We start from the raw sequence: 25,297 nt of genomic DNA on the forward strand, positions 1-25,297 counted from the left end.
CAATAAGTAATTTAATGAAGAAATTAAATAATTTGATCCTTACTAGGCAGAGTGAGGAGCATAGTCACTTGAAAAATAAGTGACTCAAAAAATATGTATATAGAACATAGTATACTATCATTTATTAATTATGTACATAAAAGTAGTTTGCTAAATATTTTTAATTGAACTGCGCATTTATGATTAATAATGGTAGATATAAAAAATATGTTCATCGAGTTACGTGGCATATCCTGATTACAGATGAATAAATCACATTAAGATAAGAGGCTGCCTGGACCTAGTTAAAAGCAACCTAAGACAAACCCAGACTTGTGAACTCTGCAGTTAACACAGGGAACATGTACCTATTATTTTATTAACTTTATTCTTAGAAAAATTTAAGCATGTCAAATTGAGTCATATCGGCTCACTCGAGCTCGCTCACTCCGAGTTGAAATAAAAATGAATCTATAAAATAAAACTCAGGTTAAGTTTAAATTGCTTACTAATTTAAGTACAAGTTATATAAGCATAGCTATACTAATTAAGTGGTACACATAAAATGCAATAGACTAGTAGTATATAAAAACACTAACTAAGTAGAGGATATGATGGAGCTAGTGGGGTAAGTAATAATAGTGGGTATTGGTTCCCATGTTTTATTGGGGGTTCTACTTCATATATTAAGGGTCAAAAGGGGGAAAAATATATAGCATATACGCAAAGCAGCCTCTATGAGTATGTTATCAGCAGGCTTGTGGTGTGGCACAATAAATTATTTGAATGCTAGCTCATGATCATTATTTATGCATGTATTCTATTTCTAATCATACTCAGGTTCATAGAGCCCCAAACCCTATAATGCTAGTAGGCGGAGCCAGTTTGATCACTCTGAGATTCTTTCAGGGGGATCAATTATCTTATTAAGGAATCAATTTGTCCATGTCTTGCTTCTGTTTTTAAAAGAAAAAAGGAAATTGTAATGAAGATGAGTAGAGGACAAAAGACATTGTTTAATTTTGAGCCGGAGTTCCTATACGTGGAAGGCAGTTAAGCATAGTAGTAGTATCTTAATAGATGAGTGCGGCTGAAACAATTCACTAATGTTGGCGGTTGTAAGCTTTCACATAATTAAATCATAATCAAATTAATCATTTTTTTTATATAAAATATAAGATGAGAGAATCATACTTTCAAAAAAAAGATAGAGAATCATATCTCAATTCAAATTAATTGAAAAAAAGTTGTTGGGTTCAAAGAGTTTGATTGATAACAATATACTGAACATGATATAAAAAACTGGTTACTGCATCATACTGTCAATGTGTTAAGCGGTTGAAGACTGCTCGATTAGTTTTTTTTTTTAATTCACAAGAGTTGAGAATCGAACCCTCAACTATCGGTTTTATGAATGAAGCGTTGAACCATTACGTCAAACCACTTACTCACTCACTATATGTAAATAAGCTTTACATATCAATCAAATGGCGGAGTACTTGATCTCTATATTAAATGCACAAAGACAACCATGAAAAGCCCCAGTAATAATAATTAAAGGCAAAAGCTCCGCCATTTGTTTTCCTATGTATCCTTTTTCAGGTCGGCGGCGTCAGACCAAACCTCAGCATAGGTTGCCAACATGAGTTGACGGTGGCTGAGCGAAGATGATGCTGAAATCCAAGTGCAGAGTCCCAAAAACGCAATTTGTGATGGACAAAATCCATTGCCACATCCGTCGCTATTGTGACGGATACATCCGTCACTATTTTTTGATCAACACATCTATCGCTACTTTGTATGGATGTTTCATCACTATCTTGTGACGGATACATCATCGCTATTTTGTGATGAACACTTCTATCACCATTTTGTGACGGATACGTCCGTCACTATTTTTTGATGGACACATACGTCGCTGGTTTGTGACTGATAGTTTCGTCACTACCTGTGACGGATACTTCATTGCTATTTTTGTGACGGATTCTTCCATCTATACTTTGTGACGGATACATCCGTCGCTATTGTGAAAGATACTTCCGTTGCTATTTTGTGACGGATACTTCCATCGCTATTTTGTTACGGATATTTCCTTTGCTATTTGCGACAGATACTGCTCCGTCGCAAAGAATGCCAAAATGCAAATTTCTGCCACGGATTTCTTTCCGTCACAAACTCCATGCACTAACATAAAAATCCCTTACAATAATAAAAAAACTCACTTAATTTTTGTATTAAATATACAAACAATATATCACTATTTTATCCTATCAGGCTATCACAGTTAAATAGAGCTGTCAATACGGGCCAGCCCGGTCCATATGGGTTGGGTTGAAAACAGGTTGGGTTGTGTCAACCCGGGGTCTTAACGAGCCCAAAAAATATGAACCCAACCCGGCTCGCTACGAGCTCGCGGGTTGACGGGCTGGCTCGCGGGTTGAGTAAAATAAATATAAAAAATTGAGAAATTGGATTAGAAAATGTTTAAAATGTTATAAAAAAATAATTTCAAAAAAATACTTATAGAAATTGGTATCAACTCATAAAAAAGAGGTTTATCAACGCAATTATTTTATCTCACATTTGAAATATAGAAAAAGAATTTAGTTTACAGGATTTAAGAACACAATTATTTTACTGTCACATTTAAAATGAGATAAATAATATAATAACAATAAATAAAATATAAAAAATTGACTCAAATTAAAAGAAACGAAAATTTCCATTTTTCTATCTAAAATTAATCCATAAAACTAACAAGGAATTAAAGAGAAATAAAATAATTTTTTTAATAAAAAATAACTCTAACCCGACGGGTTGGCTCGCTTGACCCGCGGGTTGGCTCGTCTAACCCGCGGGTTAAACGAGCCGGGTTGCACTAACCCAAGTTCTTTTCGAGCTGGAATTTAACCAACCCAACCCGGCTCATTTAGTCAACCCGTCGAGCTGGCCCGCGGGTTGTAACCCATATTGACACCTCTACCGTTAAACTAGATTTTTTTTGGTCAAATCATCTTCGTAGAGGAAAAGAAGATTCTGAAAATGTTCCATTCCATTTCCATGTTTTATCTTTTCGGACAAAATGTTCCACTTCCAAAGCTGTGCGACACATTAGTCTTGGGCTTCGTTTCTGTCAAATCTTGGGCCACCTTAAGTTATTAGTTTTTACAAGAAGGGAGTACTTTGGGCTTTATTGACCAAAATAAAATCTTTGGGCTTTTAAAGTTGAAAATATTTTAGAAAGTTTTTTTTTAAAGGGAAAATATTTTAGAAAGTTAAAACTATAATTTAATTCTATAAATAATAAAATTACGATGAATTTAGTTTTAAAAGTACAATCAACCGACCAAATTGCTGTAAAAAAAAAACCATGACCAAGTTAAATAAGTATATAACCATCGAAAAAAAAAGTTAAATAAGTATATTTTTATATTTTAATTAAAAAATAACAACTCATATTTTAGAAAGTAAAATTATTAATATGATTTTTTCCCAAAATAAAAAAATGACGTGGCAAAGATCTAACCGTTAAAAAGAGGACCCCACATTCCCATCTCATGATTAATCTTCTGTATATACAGCACAAAAACACACCACACATTCCTCCACTCTCACTACACTCTTCTCCCCACACTTTTCCAAACCCTAGCACGCAAACCCTCTCTCTCTCTAGAAGATGTCTAGCGCCGAACCCGAGCACCGGGAAGACGAGGAGGCACCCGCCGCCGGCGATGACGAGGATACCGGAGCACAGGTCGCTCCGATCGTCCAACTCGAGGAGGTCGCCGTCACCACCGGCGAAGAGGACGAAGATTCAATCATAGATCTGTACGCACTTTCCTTCTCTCACTCCTCACTCTTCTCTCTTTGATTTCTAGGGTTTTGATGTAAATCGGTGTTGTTTTTTCATTGATCGCAGCAAGGCGAAGCTGTACCGGTTCGACAAGGACGGGAACCAGTGGAAGGAGAGAGGCACCGGTACGGTGAAGTTCCTGAAGCATAAGGCTACTGGCAAGGTTAGGCTTGTGATGAGGCAGTCCAAAACGCTCAAGATCTGCGCTAATCATCTGAGTATGTGATCTTGAATTCTGCATCTTTGATTGCTGATTTTGAATTTGATTTTGATTTTGAGATTCAGTTTTTTATTGTTGCAGTTAGTCCTACTATGTCTGTGCAAGAGCATGCTGGGAATGAGAAGTCTTGCGTTTGGCATGCTAGGGACTTTGCTGATGGTGAACTCAAGGATGAGCTTTTCTGCATTCGTTTTCCTTCTATTGAAAGTAAGTACTCAATTTCTGGATGGAATTTGTGGATAATTTTGTTCATAAGCTAATGCTAGTGTGTGTTTGATGTTTTTGTTCTTTGGATTTATACGAATTCTGCAATTCCCTGATTCACAGTTACTTTACGTATTCATGAGTTGGTCTCTCAGATTCTGTCATCACTTGGCTTTTTTTCATTTGATTTGCCAATGTGTATGCCTGATTTGTTGTCCATCATAATCTGTGTAATTCCTCTGCAGCTTTGTGTATTTTGGGTCACTGAATTTTGTATATTTCGATTATGTTCTTAGTTTAAACTTTGAATCAACTGAGAAAAGAGTACTTTCGTCCTCGTTCAGTGCCTCCTTGTGAAACATTAGTATGTGTGTATCTACTGCAATTCAGAGGTTGCTCTTGGTTAAACTATGCAAATTGTCTTGTGAAGTTTTTACGATATTTTCTGCAGTCTTAATCATGTATTCACACTGGGAGTTTTAGTTTTATTTTATTTTTTATAATTTTAAGATTATAATTAGACCATCTTGTCTATCCATCTGTATTGTGAACTTTTGTTTGTTTACAAGATTTTGTAGAACACACTTTCTAGTTCCATAGGCATTAATGTGAATTCCTATGAAGGTAATCACGCTACCTTTTAACATGTACTGCGTACAATCATGCCTTTGATATTTGTTCCCCTGTAAGGCCGGCCAAATGTTTTTGGTATAGCATTGCCAAGTGTCCTGATTTAGTTGAAATATCTACACATATTCCTGGTTTCAAAAGGAGTCTGTTGTGAACCACTAAAATTAGCACAAAAGATTTGGGTACATAATCTGTTTAAATTTGGTGTATGTAGAGTAACCTTGTAACAGAAGATCTAGACTTCGCAATTATGTATTTGCAATGTTTTCAACAGGTTTCAGGGTTTAAGACACTTATGAGCTGGTTCCTACAAGTAGTGCATAGTCTTGATGTCTTTTAGATTTTAAAATGTATGTATGACAATAATCAAAGTGCTATATTTATCAACAACAACAAAAGGCTTATCTCACTAAGTGAGGTTGGCTATACATGGAACACTTGAACCATATTGAAGAAACAACCTGTTTTACCTGGGCTGCTGTATGCCTAACTCAACCTTCCTTAGTGATGGTTGTGACACACTATTAATACGATCAAACAATATTGTAACCTATGTCTTATCTTTTCATAATTTTGTTAGTGGCTGTATAATTTTTTAATAGTTTAGATTCAGAACAATAGATTTTAACTGGTCCTCATGCATATGATTACTGCAATCCAAGTCTCTTTTTTTCTTTCATAGCTTTAGTGGGGTGTGTCTATAATTTTTTTATTAATTATGATTCAGAAATTAGAACAATGGATTCTTAACTGGCCTTCATGGCATTTGATTACTGAAATCCAAATGTCATTGATATCTTGTGGATTTTGAGATCTTAACTTTTGGACGTTCCTGTCATCCTTGACATGGTATTGCTAAAATTGCTTGCATATGATAATCTGTTTTTATGAAATTCTTTTCGAATTTTTTTGTACTATGACTTGTATTTTGTGTTACGTGATATTTGGTTCTCAATAGCTTTTAAGTAATAAATAAAAATGACAATAGGTACAGTAGTCTGTTGCCCCCTAGAAGTGGTCCTAGTTATTTAAGATTGCTGTTGGTCATTGACACACCCACTCACTTTTCAATTTCAGACTGTTCGATTAGTGTTATTGTCAATACCAGAAGGGAAATCGCTGTTCCACTTGCCCTTGCATGTCTGCATTATCTGTATAATAATATGTGCATGTGAACTTTTTCTCCCGATGCTCTTTACTGTGCTGTTTGACTGAGAGATACTGGAAATCGTGTGGGGGATTAATGAGATTTAGGTCTTTAATTGAACGCCCATTTGCTGGGGACTAATATGTTATTTTGCTTGCCAATAGCCTGTGTACTCACTGTCGTTTTGTCTTTTTGTTAGATTGCAAAAGCTTCATGGAAACATTTCAAGAAGTTGCTGAGTCCCAAAAGACAGAAGATAAGGATGCATCTGATGCAGCCGCTGGTCTTATTGAGAAATTGAGCGTTGAAGAAAAGGCTGATGCAGAGAAGAAAGATGAAGTCAAGACTGAGAGCAAAGCTGAAGAACAAGAACCAGCATCAGGAGAGAAAAGTAAGGCAGATGCAGATAAGAAAGATGAAGAGCCTGCTTCCTCTGCTTGATTATTATTCATTCACATTTCATACTACTTGGCAATCTGACAAGGTTAGGTGGTCGATGTTTTTCTGCCCATATTTGGGATACCCTCTTACTTAAATAGTCGTCAGATTGTGTCACTGCCTTGGATTTGAGCTATCTGTGTCCTCGAGTATTTGTCAACAAGCGACATTAGGGTTGGGTTTGAATTTTGAGGCTTGACTGGTTGAGCTTTCGGGGCTCTGGGAGTTTTATTATTGGTATTTTCCTTCTACATATGTATTTGTTGCGAGTCTGAGTCATGTTGGTTGGGAGTGGTGCAGTCGAAAAATGCTTAAATTAAAGCTATAAACAAAGGTTTTTGGATACAAGTTGTTTGGATTTTGTCTTTTTTTTACAACTCAAATCACGTTTAAGTCATGTTTGGATATCGGTTGGCTACCATGCAAATGAATGTTAGCACTTTCAAGACAAAGTGAACAGAATTCTTACAGATTGTAATGGAAGTCTGTTCACTAACTGATATCAAAACATGTACTTATTCACCTTCCTTGAAGCATGCTAAATTACTTGGTGCTATGAAGGTGGTCTGAAATGTTGGGCAATGATTGATGTGATTTCTCTTGTTTGCTGAGAGTAATTGGCAATGATAGCGAAAGAAAACAATTGAATCAACCCAACTAAAGTATTTGCTAGAATATTGAATTTTAAGTGGGTGAAGATGAGAATGGATAATCTTAGTTGGTATAACCAAATGTGTTGGTGTGTTAGTTCCACGCTTAGTTCATTGAGTAAGTTTATGGTGTTCTCTTGTGAATGGAAAAATTAATTGGTAGCCTCTTATCACTGAGTGCGAATACTTTGGTTACATCACCTGTGTTCGAAAATGGGTTGCTGTGTTAGATTTTATTGAAATGGATTTTTTTTAATTAATTTTATTTAAAACAAAATAAAATCACTTGATTGTATATGTTAAAAGATTAATGCTTGATTACAACCCATTTTGCGCACGACTTTTATTTTGAAGACTATGTTTTAGCTTCCTGATTTTGCATCGTGTGATTTTGCATTACTGATTTAAAAATCGCATGTCAAGGATCAATTCAGCCGCTAAAAAGTCTTGCTTGTTCCCAAAATTAATTCCACTCTATTAGTAGCCTTGACAAAATTAATCTTTTCTCATCCCAAAAATTTATCGAATGAGTGCAATTAACACTATCCTATCCTATCTACCGCCAATGCGAGAACACCCTAAACTAGCAGGTGTTGAGTGTTTGTTTGGATTAAAAAGAAATTGTGAAATCTCACTATATCCACCATAAACGCTAAGGTTTGTCACAAAATTGTTTTTGAAACTATAATCAATTGTAAAAGAAAGCATTCAAACACCTTAAAATTAAATACAGCATTGGAACATAAATTCTAACACCTCTAAACATGCTCTAGGAAGGTGAAAACATAGAGTATCATCATCACAAAGAGTAGAAGTAATACGAGAAAAGCAAGATGGAAAAACACATCAAAAATTGAGTACATAAATGCAATTACAATTTGGAATTAATTTTGATTCTCACTGAACGGTCAAACTCATTCAATGAAGTGTCAACACATAGATGATAGTGTAAAAATTTTTACTCGGCCAATGAATCAAAATTAAACTACAATATTTCATCCCAGAATTTACATCCAGCATGTATCCACCATCTATTGGAAGAAAATTTTAAGATACAAGTAAAAGAGAAAACCTTTTTTCGTGACAAAAGGGAGAACTCCAAAAATGAAAGAAAGAATAAAAGTGAATTATGGGTTACATGGCTTGTAAAACTCTATGCAATGCATGCCCAAACCACAGGAGAACAATGACTGCACCTAAAGGAGCTTTTCCACTGAGGCTTTTCATGCTATTATCTTTCAAAAAGGCAGGCTTGTCTTCAAACCTGATGATCCATGCAGTCACAAAGTTCTCTCAATTGAGCTTCTGTCGGTGAATAATTTTCTTGCTTTTGTGACTAACATTATTTTTCAAATTTAAACCACTTCCAGTTTGCATAAAGTGCTTCATTTTCAAAAGGCAGTGCACTAGTTGGTAGCGGGTCTAATCGTTTCGTGGTAATAGCAGGAGGTAGCTTTTGCTTGTATTTCTTTGCCATCATCTCAGCTTCCAGAAATACTCTCTTTGTATGGTAAAAAATAAATAGGAATGTATCATGATCAATCCAACTAAAACAATAGAAAAATATTTACAGGTATATAAAAGATTAATACCTCTTTATTTGATAGAAAAAGGCCAGGTTCACTTTCAAGGGCTGCAATGCTGCATGGTAAGAAAAGCAAATTGGCATCAGCAGCAATTTATAGCACTAACTTACATTATAATGAAGTTCTTAAACATCTTAATTTGTTATTAGTTGAAAGTTTTATACATCTTCAGTTCCACTGTTTATTCTTTCATGCCATGAGGCGCAACCATGTCCTATAATTGGACAAGCTGCACTTTTCAGGTTGGATTAAACCACTTTTTATTTCATGATAATCTCATTTTTATGGAGATGTGTTATTTTTGTAAGGAATTTTTCTTATTTGCTGGGAGGGTAGAAATATGAGCCTCATCAAGGTTAACTAATAGAGGCCAATTAAAACTGTAACAAACTAAATGCAACCAGCAATTACAGAACAAAATTAAATACTGAAATCTATTACCTCAGAGAAATTTTATCAGGAAATGCTGACTTCACCACCAGAACTTTAACGTTCTCATCAACTGAAAGTACGTCGCTGACAGAAGTAATTTCAGCTCGACTGATATTTGAAATATGTAGCAACCCACTGAAAGGCACCGAATAGGTTCATTTTAAATGTCAGGTCGATGTGTACGGACAGGTTTAATTCACCTCTAACAAGTTAAATTCATGATGTTGATATCTTGGGAATGATAAGGAATTAAGGATAAATGTGTGCATGGGAATATTAAAACAATGATAGGTAGGGACACAAAGAAGAACATTATGCAGGAACTAGTATTGACCCACTTCATTAATTTGTCAAATTCAGTTGCTAAAAGAATCGATGTTCAATGAACTTGCACCTATACCTGTTACAAATCATGTGATATAGATATTGTGCAAATTGAGCAAGTCAGACAATTGAGCAAATATTTACATCTGTCAGTGTCATCTTGAAATTTCAAGGAAAACACTTATTTACATCTCTCAGTGTCATTTTGTTCCAAAGTGTGAGTGAACCCTAAAACCCCTTACTAATTCCGAATATGGTGCTTCCCAATTATTATTTTTTTGGAAATTCAACTTTCTAATTTAAAGGTTATATTCTGTCAGTAATGATCTTATCAGATGAAATTTGTTTTCTTTTCCCTGTAAGATCAGGTTTTATTCTGCTTCTTTAATAATTTGTAAATAAGGTATAACTGAGGTCTGAGTCATAAGAGAAAAAGATTAAGCAGTAATTACTTTGTTGTAGATGCTCCAAGTTCAAACATGAAAATAAAGTTTCTGATGTCATTAACGTCAAAGAAGCACACCTTCTCCTTAATTTTCAATGTCAGTTTATGTTTTTCTAACTTTAATGCAAACATGCTCTAAGAGATTCCTAATGCCAAACCAATTATAGTATATGCTCCATAAGGGCTCATGGAGAAAACAAAATGATACTTGAGCCCATTACAAACTTAGAATTGGCTCTCATTTTTCTGGTTGGTTAATTGGAGTCCTATTGTTATTAGTTGCACTTCTCCTAAATGTTCTTTACAAGAGTGAAACGAGTTTACAATAGAGGATTATTAATCAGCTTGAAGGTGATAAAACTTCCTATATAGGTCTCATAACCTACAAAAATCTCAATACCAGCAAGTGGATTGAAAATCTCAGAAACTGGTGATAGAGAAATAATTTTGTAGCGAGAGGTATTTTCAAGCCAATGTACATGGTATGCAAGAAAAAATATATCACTCTAACATAAGGGAATGGCTTAAACTTACAACTTGGCAGAGGTGTGTTATAAATTTTAAACCAATCATGTGCTTCCACCTATCATCTTAAGCTTTTGGTATAATTAAATTAGTCTTTAACATGTTACTAGAGCCTCTTCAACTTGTATTTTAGCCCCTCTTCCTTGTAGGAGTGTTTGAGAGATATAAAACATTCATGTGCTTGAACCTAACAACTAAATCTGGGGTTGAGTTGATATTTGACAACATGAATTAATATTTTTAAAAGACTACTTAAATTGATTCACAATTTCAAATGCTGTTACAGCCAGGATTAAATGGAAAGAAAACATAATAGTAATGATTGGATATCGTTAGTGATAATGCAGCTTAAAACAATTCCACCAATTTCAAAGACGAATTTACAGGTTTTTATGTAAGGAAAATACCTATATGTCAGTGTGCCTAATTTATCGAGTGTGTTTTCTATCTTTATCATTAGCCAAGGAAATCAACCTGAAATAAGTTTTCATTTTTACACCGGTGGCAGAACCAAAGGACTTGGAAACATCCAACAACTTGGAAATTGTGATATACCAAACAGGAAAAAGATGCACAAGCCACAAGGGTTTGTTACTATATCCAAATGTCCACTCACCTTCTGTTAGAAACTCCTATCTTAATTTGGGCTCCATACGGAAAGATCTTTTTCACAGTCCCATCTAGAAGTGTTCCTTCGCGAAGAAATAGCTTTTCCTGCAACATCATTTTGCACAACAGGAATTTCAATGTAAAAAAAGAGAATGTAAGATTTGAAAACTTAAACTCATAAAATTTGAAGCAAGAAAGCAAGGAAGAATAGGAAAACGACAGATTTGAATACTAACCCAAGCTTTCTTCTCACTAAGCATTAAAGAATTTTTATCTTCATCTATTCGAGTAATTTGTACATACATACGGCGCCCCACCTGAATCATTATAAAAATAGTAAGAAGGAAAGAAGAAAAAATAAAGATTGATAGTAGCCAAAAAAAAAAGGTATACTAACTAACTAATAGGATAGGACTCTTGTAGGTATAAAGAAACCAAAAAAGGTAAAGGGTTTCAAAGAAGCAGAGATTCTTATAAGGTAATAAGCTGATCTTATCCTCATTTACCTAGAGGAAGCTCATAAAGTATTATGCTAGATCACTTTTAGATCATCACCTTTCAAGCTTTGAAGTTTGAACCCCAACATAATATGCAAAAAATCAATTGAACTGTATGTTTAAAAATACAGAACAACATAGAGAAATATAAGAGAAGACATCATTTTGACTACATGCTCAACATTTCTTACTTATTCACAACATAATAGTCAAAAAAATTGGCTACTTGTTTAAGGAACAGACTTGTTTAAAGCTCAAACGAAACTAGTTTCAATTATTGGAAACACTGAAATTGACAGGAAAGATCATATAGCTTCCGTACATTACACTCAGAAGCAGCCACATATTATCTACTAAGTAACATATAATACAACCACAGAGTACCAGCAGAAGCTTATAAACAACCACTCCAATAAGAAAAAAATATTTCTTTCCCTTGTCAGGAAGAAAGTTCCAAGGCTGCAACTTACATTTTCTTTCAATTCAGTAAAGGTGTTCACTCTTTTCACAAGCTCAGCTTTGGCTAGGAAAGCTCGCAAACCCTGAACATCAAAATTCATGAATAGATAAGCATTGGCTCAAATGCCATGTGAAAATAAATTCCAGGTTAATGGCACAGACCTCAATCCTAGTTAGCAGGCCTCCAGTATTCCACTCTGTAATTCTAACTTCAATAGGTTCATTAAGCTGTTGTATCTGCCCCAAACATTAAAAATTGTAGATTTCTTATCAGCAAGGGAAAAATATTTTTGACTTTACGAAGTTAAGATTGCTAACATGCATAATGTTAATATAGCAATCATAATATAATGGGCATAAAATTTTTCATTAGATCACATATATTTCCTCTCTGACAATGATTTCAGTATAAATATGATGTAACATCTTCCTACAGTGTTGATATGAGATGATAAAAAAGTGAATACCACATTTTATCAAAAATAGGTACAAATCATATTAGTCCTCAGTTTATAATAACAAATTGGTCATACAAATCATCAAATTGATCCTTCAATGTCACAATTTTGCCACCAAAATTGGTCATTCAAATGACACAAATTGATCCTTCATAGATGAGATTATACTCATTGAGGACCAATTTGATGTTGCTAACAAATGGTGGACAAATGTGATGTTGTGTTAATGTATATACTTGATGGACCAAAACTAGTGTTTGCTCAACAATAAATCTTCCAACTTTTCCTTTCGAACTACTGAATTCAACTCATACACATGGAAGTTGGAATATCTACAAAGCTCAAATATGATGGGGGAAAGAGAAAAACCTGCCTCACTCGATGCCACGCAATCCGGCGAAAGAACCTTCTAGTAGAAAGCAATGGCCGACCACTAAGGGTTCTACCTAAAACCTCAGCAAACAAAATGGTTCCAGTCTCCACAACAGGTCTTCCAGGCACTGGTACTCCACTTAATGCCTCATCATTTTTCACAATTCCAATCTTCCCCTGAGCCATAAAATTCTCTGTATCCTTCTCCACATCAAATAACAAGTTCTCCATTTCTTTGCCATACAAGGGAAGCACTTCCTTTGTTAACATTGTACCTAGTAAGTCTGCACCCACATTGATATCAAGCTTATATTCATTACCTGAAACAACCACACCCACCACAAAATCCCCAGGTTTGGGCTCATAGTACTCAACACCAACCTTCTTATCTTCTTCTTCTTCTTCTCCTTCTTCTTCATTCTCACCATCCACTACATATTTTTCTTCAGAAACTTGCAATACATCACCATCTTCTTCAACCTCCTCCATAGAATCACTACCTTTGAAAAACTTCAAAAAGGGTGCCAAAGCTTCCTGCTGAGAAGGCTTCTCTTGGTCCATTTCAGCTTCGGAAGCCAACTCTTCTGCAACACGCACAGGATAAGGCTTGTTCAGCAACTCAAGCTCTTGGGTTCCGTCATCATTAGCCTCTGGAGACAAATCACTGGAAATCCCATCAAACCCACCATTTCTGGAGCAAAATGTGAAGTGGGTATCACTCAAAATTGAAACTTTTTTAGAAGAGTGAGGATTGAAAAGAACAGCAAAAGAACGCAATTTCTGAGGAGCTGGAGATGGGCTTTTGGTATGAGATTTCTTGATGAAGGTGTTGCTGAAAAAACTGGTGTCCTTCACTGGCATTCTACACTGAAAGCATAGGAACTTGCAAGGATGAAGAATAAATGGCATCTTGGTATGGTGCACCACAGCATCAGCTTTGGTTTTCAGGCACACACATGTTGGTTTTTGTTTTATCCTTTTGAGGTTTCCTGTCTCTCTGCCTCTCTCTCTCAGCCTTTCTTCTCCTTTGATATTTTTACATTTTATAGTTCAATCTTGAAAACTAAATAAATATACATTATAGGAAAAAGGTAAATTCTTTAGACTATTTAAGATTTTGGAATAAGTCCCGGAATGATAGCTTGGGTAATAGAATAGAAGTTAGGAGATACGTGAGTTTGGTAGAGAGGTTCAGAGATCAATTCCTGAAGGGTGCATTTTATCTTTCCAATGTACTAATTTTTTTTTTAGGAATAATTATTCCCACCACCCCATGCATATTCCTACCATCACCTTTCCCAAAATACCCTTAGACCTATTACATGCAGCAAACAAATTCGCAAAATGTGTTTTCTTTATTTATATTTCACGATTGAGAATGCATTATGGTGGATGGTGAAGAGGGCAGCGGGAGAGGGAAGGCTTTACAATTAGAGAGAAGAGAAGGCTTCACGCGGTGGAGAGGGGTGGCGCACCCTTGAGACTCCAGTGGCATCGACGATCACATTGACCGCAAGAGCCTCAATGATGGGTTGCAAAGCACAAATATGAGGAGAGTGAACCAGACCTAAGAATAAGTTGGGTTTCGATGGTTTCTCGTAGTAAAGAAGGGTTGATTCAGTTCAATTGGAGCTCATATCACTTATGTTTTTCATTTTTGACACTCTTGTTGTATGTCTCTTCCTTCTTTCTCACTTTGTTGTTGTATTCTTACAACCATGGGGTCTATAAGAAATAGAGGAAGAGAAAAATGAAAAATGGAGGGAGACGGAAACCACCCTCTATGGGTTCATGCAATGAAGAAGGAGGCGATGAAATACATAAGAGAGAAGAGTCATTGGGATCTTGAGCTGTATGTTTCCAATAATTGACCATATACGTGTCTAATGAAAATATGTGGAGTTCAGAAAGTCTTCGACCAAATTCATGATGATCCTCTAAACATGTGTTTTTAGATTATATTCCCTTGTACATTTTGGAGAATGGTGTTGTTCTTATGCAAACTACATATTCTCATTCCCATTTAGATATGTATGACTCTAATAATGGCACATTTGGTGAGTGTAGAATTACACATAAATCACGAGACCATGAGATGGTTTATCATGAGAGTCTAGTTTCACAACTATGATATGTTTTATTTGTGGAATCTTCCCTGCTTTGCAAATATCATGACTTCTTAAACTGTTTGTCACGACTCTTGAGTTTAATTATAACTTGATTATCTTAATATAGAATACGAGGTGTGAGTTATTTAGATGAAGCCTCATCTTTGCTTATATTTTTTTGTTGGCTTGATATCACTTTTGGTCCCTCACTTATCATGATTTGGCAGTTCTGGTCACCGTCCCTCATGTTTACTAATTGTTGCAGTTTTGGTTTTCCGTCAACTTTCATCCAATATTTAACGAGTTTTGATTAAAAAATTAACTAGACAAAGTTGAATTACTAGGAAGCACACAACGGGTACGACAATTATGATTTCTATATTTTATTATTTTTTAAAAAATATTTATTTACTACTTTTTTTAAAGAATGAAGTAAGATTCTTAATTTAAAAAAAAGAGGTAAGATTCTTTCAGTTTAAGAAAGATATCGAAATAAACAAAATAATTCAATCCAAATCTTCAAGTGGATATAGGATTGAATTTAAATTCAAATTAAACTGATTCGGTAGCTAATAAATAAGATAGAGAATTTAAAAGAATTCAAAGAAAAAGTTTGAAAATTAAATTTGGTGCCTCAAATATAAATAATAATAAATCACACAATATTGTTTTTTTTTATAAGTCACAAAATATAATTAAGTTGGGAAGAATATATAATTTCTAGCAGGGAGAGAGTGGCGACGTTCGAAACCACCGCCGCCGCCACCATGTCACGGAGGCTGTCACCGCCGGTGATACCAGACGAACTCATCTACGAGATCCTTCTGAAGCTTCCAGTGGAATCCCTTTGGCGACTCAGGCGCGTATGCAAAACATGGAAAACCCTAATTTCCCACCCCCAATTTGCTAAAGATCACTTTCACACCTCAATCTCAGGTACAATCATGAACCAACCTCGATTGGCCTTAGTTTACGATGATTCGTGCAAGGTTGTTACATATTCTATGAATTTATTCTTCCAAAACCGACCAACCCTTACTAAAAAACTCACCTTTAAGATGGAAGGAAAGCACAACTATTTTGTAGGTTCAATCAATGGATTACTGTGTTTGTGTGATGTTAATGGTTGTTTTAGATTGTACAACCCTTCTACCAAATTGGTTTCCAGCAAATCCCCTGCTTTTCCTAATAAATACTGGATCCCTTATACTTCATTTTTTGGCTATGATAAAGTGAATGACAAGTACAAGGTGCTAGCATTTGGCGTTGGTTCGGGTTTTTCTAAATTCGTGCCTACACTTTATACCTTTGGTGAAAGGGAAAGTAATTGGAGGACAATGATTCAGGATCTCCCGTTTACCAGTTGTATCAGGGGCTTGCGTCAGACATTTGTGAATGGTAATCTGCATTGGCTGATTAAAAGTGGTCATGATTCTGATAAATTGGTGATTATTTCTTTTGACGTGGAAAAAGAGACTCATGGTGAAGTGTTGCTACCTCCTGAGCTAGAGGGTGGATTTTGGAGTCTTCACCTGTTTGTCTCCAATAAGCATCTTTATGTGGGGCACCGTTCTTACAACACTTGTTTTGTTCTTTGGTTGATGAAAGACTATGGAGTTCAGGAGTCTTGGACTAAAGTAATGACGATCCCTCTCAACTCTGAATACTGTATTTGTAGATGCAATGCTACTCATCATCTTCGTCCCTTGTGCATTTTCGAAAATGGTGTTGTTGTTCTTAGAACTACATGTTCCAATTCCTATTTAGCTACGTATGACTCAAATAATGGCAAATTCAAACGTCATTATTGTGGGAATACGCGAAATCAAAGTAAGTGGTGTGGAGGGATTTATCATGAGAGTCTAGTTTCACCACCATGATCTGTTGCATTTGTGGAGTCTTCCCGAGCTTTGCATATAGCTTATTGTGCGTCATAATTTTTAAGCTTATAACTTAATTATCATAGAATACATGGTGTTAGTTGTTTTGGTGAAGCCTCTTTATTGGATTTTTTTTTGCTTATATCTCTTTGTTTTGAATTATTGATGGTTGGATCGATACTTGGATTTACCTTATATTTTGTAGTGATCTTTGAATTCTATTCTAATTAGAAAGATTATTGTTGAGTATTATTCAGGCCATCATGTGCAAAGCTGTAATAGATGCTTAATGTGTGCTTGAACAGAGTTCATCAGCCAGGTGTTGCCATACTGGAACATTTTCTGCAATTGTTTAACTTGTATGTATAACAAAGAAGAATTTAGAAGATATTCAAAATAAAAAAACTAACAAATGGATACATATATAGCAGACCATCTCTTTGAATTGTTGGATAAAAAAAGCTTCTTGTATTTATCATGTTTTTGCTCTTGAACTTCTAAAACTCGAACTTACTCACGTACACCAACCTTTTTTCTCCTAGTCCAATCCAAACTTTTTTTAAGAGACCAAAACAAACTTTATTCAAGATAAGAAATAGATAATATGACAACCCCTCAAAATATTGTTATATATCATCTCTTGAATTGATTAAAGTGTAAATTTCATGATTAACTTATATTTTCAAGAGCCAAAAAGGCTGAAAGTACATGTACCAATTGAAAGGCATATAGTTTATCTGCATTTTGGTTTATTCAACAATTACGTTTTCTTTCACGTTCAAAAAAAAAATTACGTTTTCTTTCTGTACTTTAGCCCTGTTTGGAAGAGATTATTTGAGTTTATCTAATAGCATAAGTGCTTATGACAGTGTTTGAGAGAGCTTATGCAAACAGCTTATGGCCTACCATAAGCTGTTTTGAGCTTATTTTCATAAACTATTCAGGATAGCTTATGAAAAAGAGCTTATGCTTATATATCTTATTTTCAATTTATTTCAATAACATTTTAAAAATAACTTAAGCGCTTACGTAAGCGCTTATGCCATAAGTGCTTAATTAAGTTCTTTTTCTAAACGAGATCTTTATTGGATGTTCAAGTAAGCAGTACACACGTTAAAAAGAAAAGTAAGCAGTACACAACGTTGATTTTGTTTTATCCTCTCTCTGCCTTTTTTCTCCTTGATATTTTTACCTTTTCTACTTCAACTTTTAAAGCTAAATAAATTTTCATTTAGGAAAAAGATAAATTCTTTAGGCTATTTAGAATTTTGGGAATAAGTCCCCGTAGGATAACTTAAGTGGTAGGAGCTGGGAACATATGGGTTGGGTAGGGGGAGATCCAGGGTTCAATTCCTGACGGGTGCAATTTATCTTTCCAATGTACCAATTTTTTTTTTTGGGAATAATTATTCCCACCATCCCCATGTCTATTCCCACCAATCATCTTTCAAAAAATACCCTCACACGGTCACACCGCAAATTTGCAGAATGTATTTTCTTTATTTATATCCTGCAATTAAAAATGCAATATTGGTAAGAGGGAAACGAGAGAGGGAAGGCTTCACAATTAGGGAGAAGAAAAGGCATCATGCAGTGGAGAGGTTGGTACACCCTTGAAACTCCAGTGGCATCGACGGTCACGTTGATCGCAAAAGCCTCATTGATGGGTTGCAAAGCATAGATTTGAGGAGAATGAACCATATTTGAGAATAAGGTGGGTTTCAGACCTTTCAATGGTTCCTTATAGTGAAAAAGGGTTGATTCAGTTCAACTGGAGCTCATATCACTTCTATTTTTCATTTTTGACACTCTTGTTGTATGTCTCTTTTACTTCTTTCTCACTTTGTTGTTGTATTCTTACAACCATGGGGTCTATAAGAAATAGAGGAAAAGAAAAATGAAAAATGGAGGGAGACAGAACCACCCTCTAAGGGTTCAGGCATGAAGAAGGAGACGACGAAATACATAAGAGAGAAGAGTCATTGGGATCTTAAGCTGCATGTCTTCGCTAATTGTCCGTATACGTGTCTAACGAATATTTTTTGGATCTATGGTTGATGAAAATATGTGAAGTTTAGAAGTATTGGACTAAATTCATGATGATCCTCTAAAAAAATTTCCATTATTTTATGTGTTTTTAGATTCTACTCCCTTGTACATTTTGGAGAATGGTGTTGTTCTTATGCAAACTACATATTCTCATTCCCATTTAGTTATGTATGACTCTAATAATTACACATTTGGTGAGTGTAGAATTACACATAAATCACAGGGTCATGAGATGGTTTATCGTGAGAGTCTAGTTTCACAATTATGATATGTTTTATTTGTGGAATCTTCTCTACTTTGCAAATATCATGACTTCTTAAACTGTTTGTCACAACTCTTGAGTTTAATTATAACTTGATTACCTCAATATAGAATACGAGGTGTGAGTTATTTAGGTGAAGCCTCATCTTTGCTTATATTTCTTTGTTGGCTTAATATCACTTTTGGTCCCCCACTTATCATGATTTGGCAGTTCTGGTCACTCATGAATTTTTTTAGCCTATAACGTCCCTCATGTTTACTAATTGTTGCAGTTTTTGTTTTCCGTCAACTTCCATCCAATATTTAACGAGTTTTAATTAAAAATTTAACTAAACAAAGTTGAATTACTAGGAAGCACAAGGGGTAGGTGTACCACAACATCTAGTTATGATTTATATATTTTATTATTTTTTAAAAAATATTTATTTACTACTTTTTAAAAGAATGAAGTAAGATTATTTATGGGCTGTGGGAGGCATGCAACAAGCTGCTGTTTGAGCAGAAACATCCTACCTTTGCAACGGTTCTTGATTGAGTGGCTTCCTTAGTCGTGCCGCCGGCGACAGCTCGCGGTTCGGGTGGTGGGAGACCTGCGACGGAGAGCTGGAAGCGTCTAGCACCAGGTATCATTAAAATTAATGTGGATTCTTCTCTGGGTGGTGATTGCTTTGCTGGTTTTGGGATGGTAGCTCTCGACGAGGAGGGTGAGGTTCTAGCGGCAGCGTCCCTCTATCCGACGGTGGCTTCCTCTTCGACCATGGCTGAGTCTCTCTCTCTCCGTTGGGCTTTGGAGATTTCTTCCCAGTTGGGTTTCAGGCGAGTGTAGATTGAGAATGATTGCTTGCAGTTATATCAGGCTTGGAAAAAGGGCGCCGGTCGTTTCCTTTTATTTTCAATAATCCAAGATTGTTGTTTTGGTCTTTTGCGTTTGTGTTGACAGTTTTGCTTTTACTTTTGTCCGTAGACTAGGAAATACTTGTGCTGATTTTATGGCTCGGAACGCCTCAACCCTTTCAAATGTTATTTGGATTGAGAAGGGTTCCCCGGGTTTGTTTAGCCTGCTACAGGCGGGTCTTTTGACTTCTATGCCGGTTTCGATTTAATCAATATTATGCTACGTTCAAATTTTTTTTTGTAAGATTCTTAATTTGAAAAAAAAAGGTAAGATTCTTTCATTTTAAGAAAAATATCGAAATAAACAAAATAATTCAATCCAAATCTTCAAGTGGATATAGGATTGATTTTTTTTTTTGACTGTCGATATAGGATTGAATTTAAATTCAAATTAAATGGATCCGGTAGCTAATTAATAAGATAGAGAATTTAAAAGAATTCAAAGAAAGAGTTTGACAATTAAATTTGATACCTCAAATATAAATAATAAATCACACAATATTGTTTTTTTTATGTCACAAAATATTATTAAGTTGTGAAGAATATATAATTTCTAGCAGGGAGAGAGTGGCGACGTTCAAAACCACCACCGCTGCCGCTGCCGCCATGTCACGGAGGCTGTCACTGCCGGTGATACCAGAGGAACTCATCTACGAGATCCTTCTGAAGCTTCCGGTGGAATCCCTTTGGCGATTCAGGCGCGTATGCAAATCATGGAAAACCCTAATTTCCCATCCTCAATTTGCGAAAGATCACCTTGACTCCTCAATCTCAGGTGCAATCATGACCCAGCCTCGATTGGCCTTAGTTTACGATGATTCGAACACGGCCACAACATATTCTGTGAATTCACTCTTCAAAAACCCACCAACCCTTACTGAAAAACTTAAATTTAAGATGGAAGGAAAGCACAACCATTTTGTAGGTTCAATCAATGGATTACTGTGTTTGCGTGATGTTAATTGTTGTTTTAGATTGTACAACCCTTCTACCAAATTGGTTTCCAGGAAATCCCCTGCTTTTCCTATAGAGATTAAATACTTGTTCCCTAATAATGCATTTTTTGGCTATGATAAAGTGAATGACAAGTACAAGGTGCTAGCATTTGGGGTTGACCTTGGTTATCATGTTTTTAACCTCGTGGCCAGACTTTATACCTTTGGTGAAAGTGAAAGTAATTGGAGGACAACGATTCAGGATCTCTCGTTTGGTGTCAATAATATTGAGGGCTCGCGTCAGACATTTGTGAATGGTAATTTGCATTGGCTGACTAAGAGAGGTCATGGTTCTGATAAAACAGTGATTATTTCCTTTGACGTGGATAGGGAGACTCATGGTGAAGTGTTGCTACCTCTTGAGCTGGAGGATATAATTTGGAGTCTTGACCTGCATGTCTCCAATAAGTTTCTTTATGTGTCGCAATATTCTCACAAAACTTGTTTAGTTCTTTGGTTGATGAAAGAGTATGGAGTTCAGGAGTCTTGGACTAAAGTGATGACGATCTCTCTCGAGTCTAGATATTGTAGATGCAATGCTACTCATCTTAGTCCCTTGTGCATTTTGGGAAATGATGTTGTTGTTCTTAGAAATGCATGTTCTTGTCCTTATTTAGTTACGTATGACTCAAAAAATGGCCAATTTGGACGTCGTTTTAGGATAGAGCGAAGTTCACCACGTCAATGGCATGGAGGGGTTTATCATGAGAGTCTAGTTCCGCCACCATGATATGTTTCATTTTTATGGAGTCTTCCAAGCTTAGCTTATATGACTTCTTGTGAGTCAGAAGCTTGAAACTTGATTATCATAGAATGAAGGGTGTAAGTTGTTTTGGTGAAGCCTCATCTTTGTATTACTGATGGTTGGATTCACCTTATATTTGTAGTGATGTTTGGATTCTATTCTAATTTGAAAGAGTGTTGTTGAGTATTATTGAGACCATCATGTGCGAAGCTGTAATAGATGCTTAATGTGTGCTTGAACAGAATTCATTAGCCAGGTGCTGTCACACTTGAATATTTTCTGCAATTGTTTAACTTGTATGTATAACACAAGAATTTAGAAGATATTCAAAATAAAAAACTAAAGAAAATGGATGCATATATAGCAGACCATCTCTTTGAATTGTTGGATAGAAAAAGCTTCTTGTATTACTCATATGTTTTGCTCTTGAATTTCTAAAACTCGAACTTACCCACGTACCCCAACCTTTTTTCTCATAGTCCAATCCAAACTTAATAACATTGTTATATATCATCTCTTGAATGGATTAAAGTCTAAGTTTCATGATTAACTTATATTTTCTCAAGCCTAAAAGCTAAAAGTATATAGTTTATCTGCATGTTGGTTCATTCAATAATTACGTTTTCTTTCTGTACTTGTTCAAGTAAGCAGTACAGAAGGATGGGTTTGGTGTCAAGAAAGTAATGAATGAATTGAAAAATAGCTTTATAGTGACCGGTTTTCTTATATTATTCGTTGGTTGGTTTTACTGTTTTATAGAAAAGTAAGACCAAAACATTCAAGAACTCAATAGGTTAATCTATAAATAAAAATTTCTCCCAAGGTTAGCTCAAGTGATAAGAGTTCGGATACATAAGAATTGGGTGGGATGAACGGTGAAGGGAAAGGGTTCGAAGCCCGATGAGAGATTAATTTACTAACAACTAACATTTGCCTATAAAAAATAAAAAATCTAGAAAAAAAATGGATATCGTACTTGGCAGGCATTAAGGGATAGGAAATTCTAGTAGTTAGACATTAATAGGACCTATTTGAGTTATGTGCGTGTATTTTTCATTGTGCCTTAAATTTTAAGGGGAGATTTATAATCTAGGGAGAAACTGGTGTTAATCTTCACAAGTTATGGACTCGTCCAAGCATCTAAGTAATGTTTCATGAGTTATGATATGTTCACACCTCACTTTCTTCTACAATTCATTTTCAACAATCGCAGCTGGGTTGGGTTAGTAAAAAAAAAATCTGTTGGCTAACGTATAGTAGGGTCTGGTGCTGAGTTACATTCTGCTACTGTTTGGTACCTTGGTGGTTAGCCTCCTTTTAGTTCTTATTTTATCATTCATGTATTCAGACAATTTATTGTTTTTTTGGGATGGAGCACCTCTCTTCTGCTTCTGATTAGTTTATTTGGCTTTTAAAACAAAGGCTAAAAAGCATTTTTGGCCTCTAATGTTTCAAGTTTGTGTAAATTATGCCCCTACTCTATTTTTGTCGACGTTTCTACCCCTCGTGTTTTTAAACAGTGCACCGTCTACCCCTCCGTCAGTCAAGCTTTCTCAGGAGAGATTCCAGAGTGGATTGGAGAGATGAAGAGGAGTATATGAAGTTGATGATGATCAAGGAAATGATATAAATTAAATTTGCTTGATGTATATATCAATTATGGCTGTAACTGAACTGGTTAAATGCATGTTTTGCTACTTACAGGTCTTGAGTTTGAATCTCCCATGCCCCTTTTTTCCAATTTCACTTGTAATTTCCACGTGGCAGGTCAAAAAAATATTAAAAAAAAAGTCAAATCAGCTCATTCCGTTAGTTTTTTAACGTTTGACTGACGGAAGGGTATACGGTGCACTGTTTGAAAATATGAGGGGTAGAAACATCGACAAAAATAGAGTAGGGGCAGAATTTGCACAAACTTGAAACATCAGGGGCCAAAAGTGCTTTTTAGCCTAAAACAAAATAAAAATGGCAGCTGCTTTTCCTCTGCGTCATGGGAAGAAAAGCATATCTCGTTATAAAAGTCGGTATACTATCAACTTGGTTTCCTCTAACACCTTTATCTCTCTTCCGTGACCATAATTAAGAGCTAAATAGTGTGTGTTTGGGTAAACAACTTTTATATATAAGTTAATTTAATTTTTTATTGAAATAAACTGAAAAAATATTATAGGTAAGCATAAGCTCTTTGTTCACTAGCCAATTAACCGCTTATGAAAAGAAGCTCAAAATAGCTTATAAGCAGATCATAAGCTCCTTCAAACCCCTGCATAAATGTTTATGTTATAAGATAAACTCGAATAAACTCTTCTAAAGAGAGTCAAGAGTCAACAGACCTAAATAGGCTAACTTTATATATGGTTTAATGACTATTTCATGTGTTGTGTCTAAGTTTGGTTATGAAATTTCAATCTACTGTTTATGCCTTTTCAATAACTTGATAAGGATGTTATCCTGAACTTTAGATTCTGGAAATGATCACCAAAAACAAACTTGAAGGTTTAAAAGAAGATGTTTTGAGAAATCACAATGAATATTGGGTCGTTTTTTCTGAGTGTTAGGTAATCTGTGGGTTTGCAAAACAATGGTTTTAGCCATTCTGAGTGCCCTCAAATTCTGTAAGGAATTTCTATTTCGCAACTTTGTTATTGAAAGTGACTCTTTACTTGCAATTTGTTGGGCTAATGAAGAAATGTACCTGGAAATTGAACACTCTAAGGCAAATTTGCCAGCTAAGATGGGAAACTAACTACATTGACATTTCAGATGTATTTAGCATTTAGGGAAGGTAACTGTAAAAGAAGGCTGTGATAGAACTGATGTATTATGGGAAATTTGGAACAATGAATCGTATGGTGTTCCTACCTGAGAATGATGTTCTCAAAGCTATTGTTAAATGAGTACATTTCTCTGTTCAAAAGAAAAGCTGTCTACATTGGCAGAGTCGAGCATAAATCATGACCTTGATGGCAGTAACTGAGACTTTGTTTTGTTCGTCTTTAGCATCATTTAAACCGACGCTAAATGTAGCATTAACATTTTTACCAATTAAATTAATGCAAATGAATTGACGATACTTAACATTCACTTTGGGATTGACGCACACTAGTTTTATTTGTATGCGTATGTCATGATTTCAACACTAAACCGACCCTAAGTGGAATTTTAGGTTGGTTTTTGCCTAATAGCCGGCACTAATGATGTTATATTTTCATGCGGAGTGTTGGTGATACATACAATTGCAATCCGCGATGAAGTTTAACTACTGATTAATTATAAAATAGCTGCGTTAATTTACAATTTGTTAGCTAATCTACATTATAAAAAACAAAAAAAGCTAATCTACATTATATTACAGATTATCTAGAAAGTTACAGCATCTATTCCACAATACTTTCTTAGCTATTCCACAGAATTTACTAACCTGATGTTTGCCCACGGTCATCACAATAACAAACCTTGAGACGTGCTAAACAAACTCAAATCGTTGACTTTGTCACATGTCATGTCTAATAATGATATGATCTTATAATTAATTAA

At 35.3% G+C, this 25,297-nt stretch overlaps 4 protein-coding genes across 4 annotated transcripts; 3 read left to right on the top strand and 1 right to left on the bottom strand.

The window, feature by feature from the left end:
* Positions 1 to 3,567: 3,567 nt before the first annotated feature.
* On the top strand, positions 3,568 to 6,819 carry LOC130717779 (ran-binding protein 1 homolog b-like). The gene is made up of 4 exons (XM_057568142.1): positions 3,568 to 3,807; positions 3,899 to 4,050; positions 4,134 to 4,259; positions 6,233 to 6,819. Exons 1-4 carry the CDS (start codon positions 3,656 to 3,658, stop codon positions 6,472 to 6,474), a joined length of 672 nt encoding a protein of 223 aa, XP_057424125.1. The 5' UTR covers positions 3,568 to 3,655; the 3' UTR covers positions 6,475 to 6,819.
* Positions 6,820 to 7,939: 1,120 nt separating this feature from the next.
* On the bottom strand, positions 7,940 to 13,848 carry LOC130720257 (protein PIGMENT DEFECTIVE 338, chloroplastic-like). Its single transcript, XM_057570884.1, has 8 exons — positions 12,826 to 13,848; positions 12,161 to 12,235; positions 12,010 to 12,081; positions 11,279 to 11,359; positions 11,050 to 11,147; positions 9,149 to 9,274; positions 8,714 to 8,762; positions 7,940 to 8,622 (listed from the first exon to the last, which is right to left on the bottom strand). The coding sequence occupies exons 1-8, from the start codon at positions 13,735 to 13,737 to the stop codon at positions 8,464 to 8,466; spliced, it is 1,572 nt and encodes a 523-aa protein (XP_057426867.1). The 5' UTR covers positions 13,738 to 13,848; the 3' UTR covers positions 7,940 to 8,463.
* A 1,771-nt stretch (positions 13,849 to 15,619) lies between these two features.
* Positions 15,620 to 17,068, top strand: LOC130721441 (F-box/kelch-repeat protein At3g23880-like). Its single transcript, XM_057572238.1, has 2 exons — positions 15,620 to 15,872; positions 16,170 to 17,068. Exons 1-2 carry the CDS (start codon positions 15,704 to 15,706, stop codon positions 16,814 to 16,816), a joined length of 816 nt encoding a protein of 271 aa, XP_057428221.1. The 5' UTR covers positions 15,620 to 15,703; the 3' UTR covers positions 16,817 to 17,068.
* A 3,558-nt stretch (positions 17,069 to 20,626) lies between these two features.
* On the top strand, positions 20,627 to 21,745 carry LOC130719917 (F-box/kelch-repeat protein At3g23880-like). Its single transcript, XM_057570511.1, has one exon. The coding sequence runs from the start codon at positions 20,627 to 20,629 to the stop codon at positions 21,743 to 21,745; it is 1,119 nt and encodes a 372-aa protein (XP_057426494.1).
* The last annotated feature ends 3,552 nt before the right edge of the window (positions 21,746 to 25,297 follow it).

The sequence above is a fragment of the Lotus japonicus genome, chromosome 5, assembly GCF_012489685.1.
Source record: "Lotus japonicus ecotype B-129 chromosome 5, LjGifu_v1.2".
NCBI lineage: Eukaryota > Viridiplantae > Streptophyta > Magnoliopsida > Fabales > Fabaceae > Lotus > Lotus japonicus.

Bases quoted from the DNA above. Each gene is read 5' to 3' on its own strand.
- LOC130720257 (XM_057570884.1), bottom strand. From the start codon at position 13,737: ATGCCATTTATTCTTCATCCTTGCAAGTTCCTATGCTTTCAGTGTAGA. The intron at 11,360-12,009 runs GTAAGTTGCAGC...ATAATGATTCAG, and splicing joins TTACTGAATTGAAAGAAAAT to GTGGGGCGCCGTATGTATGT. The intron at 11,148-11,278 runs GTTAGTATTCAA...ATGATGTTGCAG, and splicing joins TTAGTGAGAAGAAAGCTTGG to GAAAAGCTATTTCTTCGCGA.
- LOC130721441 (XM_057572238.1), top strand. From the start codon at position 15,704: ATGTCACGGAGGCTGTCACCGCCGGTGATACCAGACGAACTCATCTAC. The intron at 15,873-16,169 runs GTACAATCATGA...GCTATGATAAAG, and splicing joins CTTTCACACCTCAATCTCAG to TGAATGACAAGTACAAGGTG.
- LOC130719917 (XM_057570511.1), top strand. From the start codon at position 20,627: ATGTCACGGAGGCTGTCACTGCCGGTGATACCAGAGGAACTCATCTAC.
- LOC130717779 (XM_057568142.1), top strand. From the start codon at position 3,656: ATGTCTAGCGCCGAACCCGAGCACCGGGAAGACGAGGAGGCACCCGCC. The intron at 4,051-4,133 runs GTATGTGATCTT...TTATTGTTGCAG, and splicing joins GATCTGCGCTAATCATCTGA to TTAGTCCTACTATGTCTGTG. The intron at 4,260-6,232 runs GTAAGTACTCAA...TCTTTTTGTTAG, and splicing joins TCGTTTTCCTTCTATTGAAA to ATTGCAAAAGCTTCATGGAA.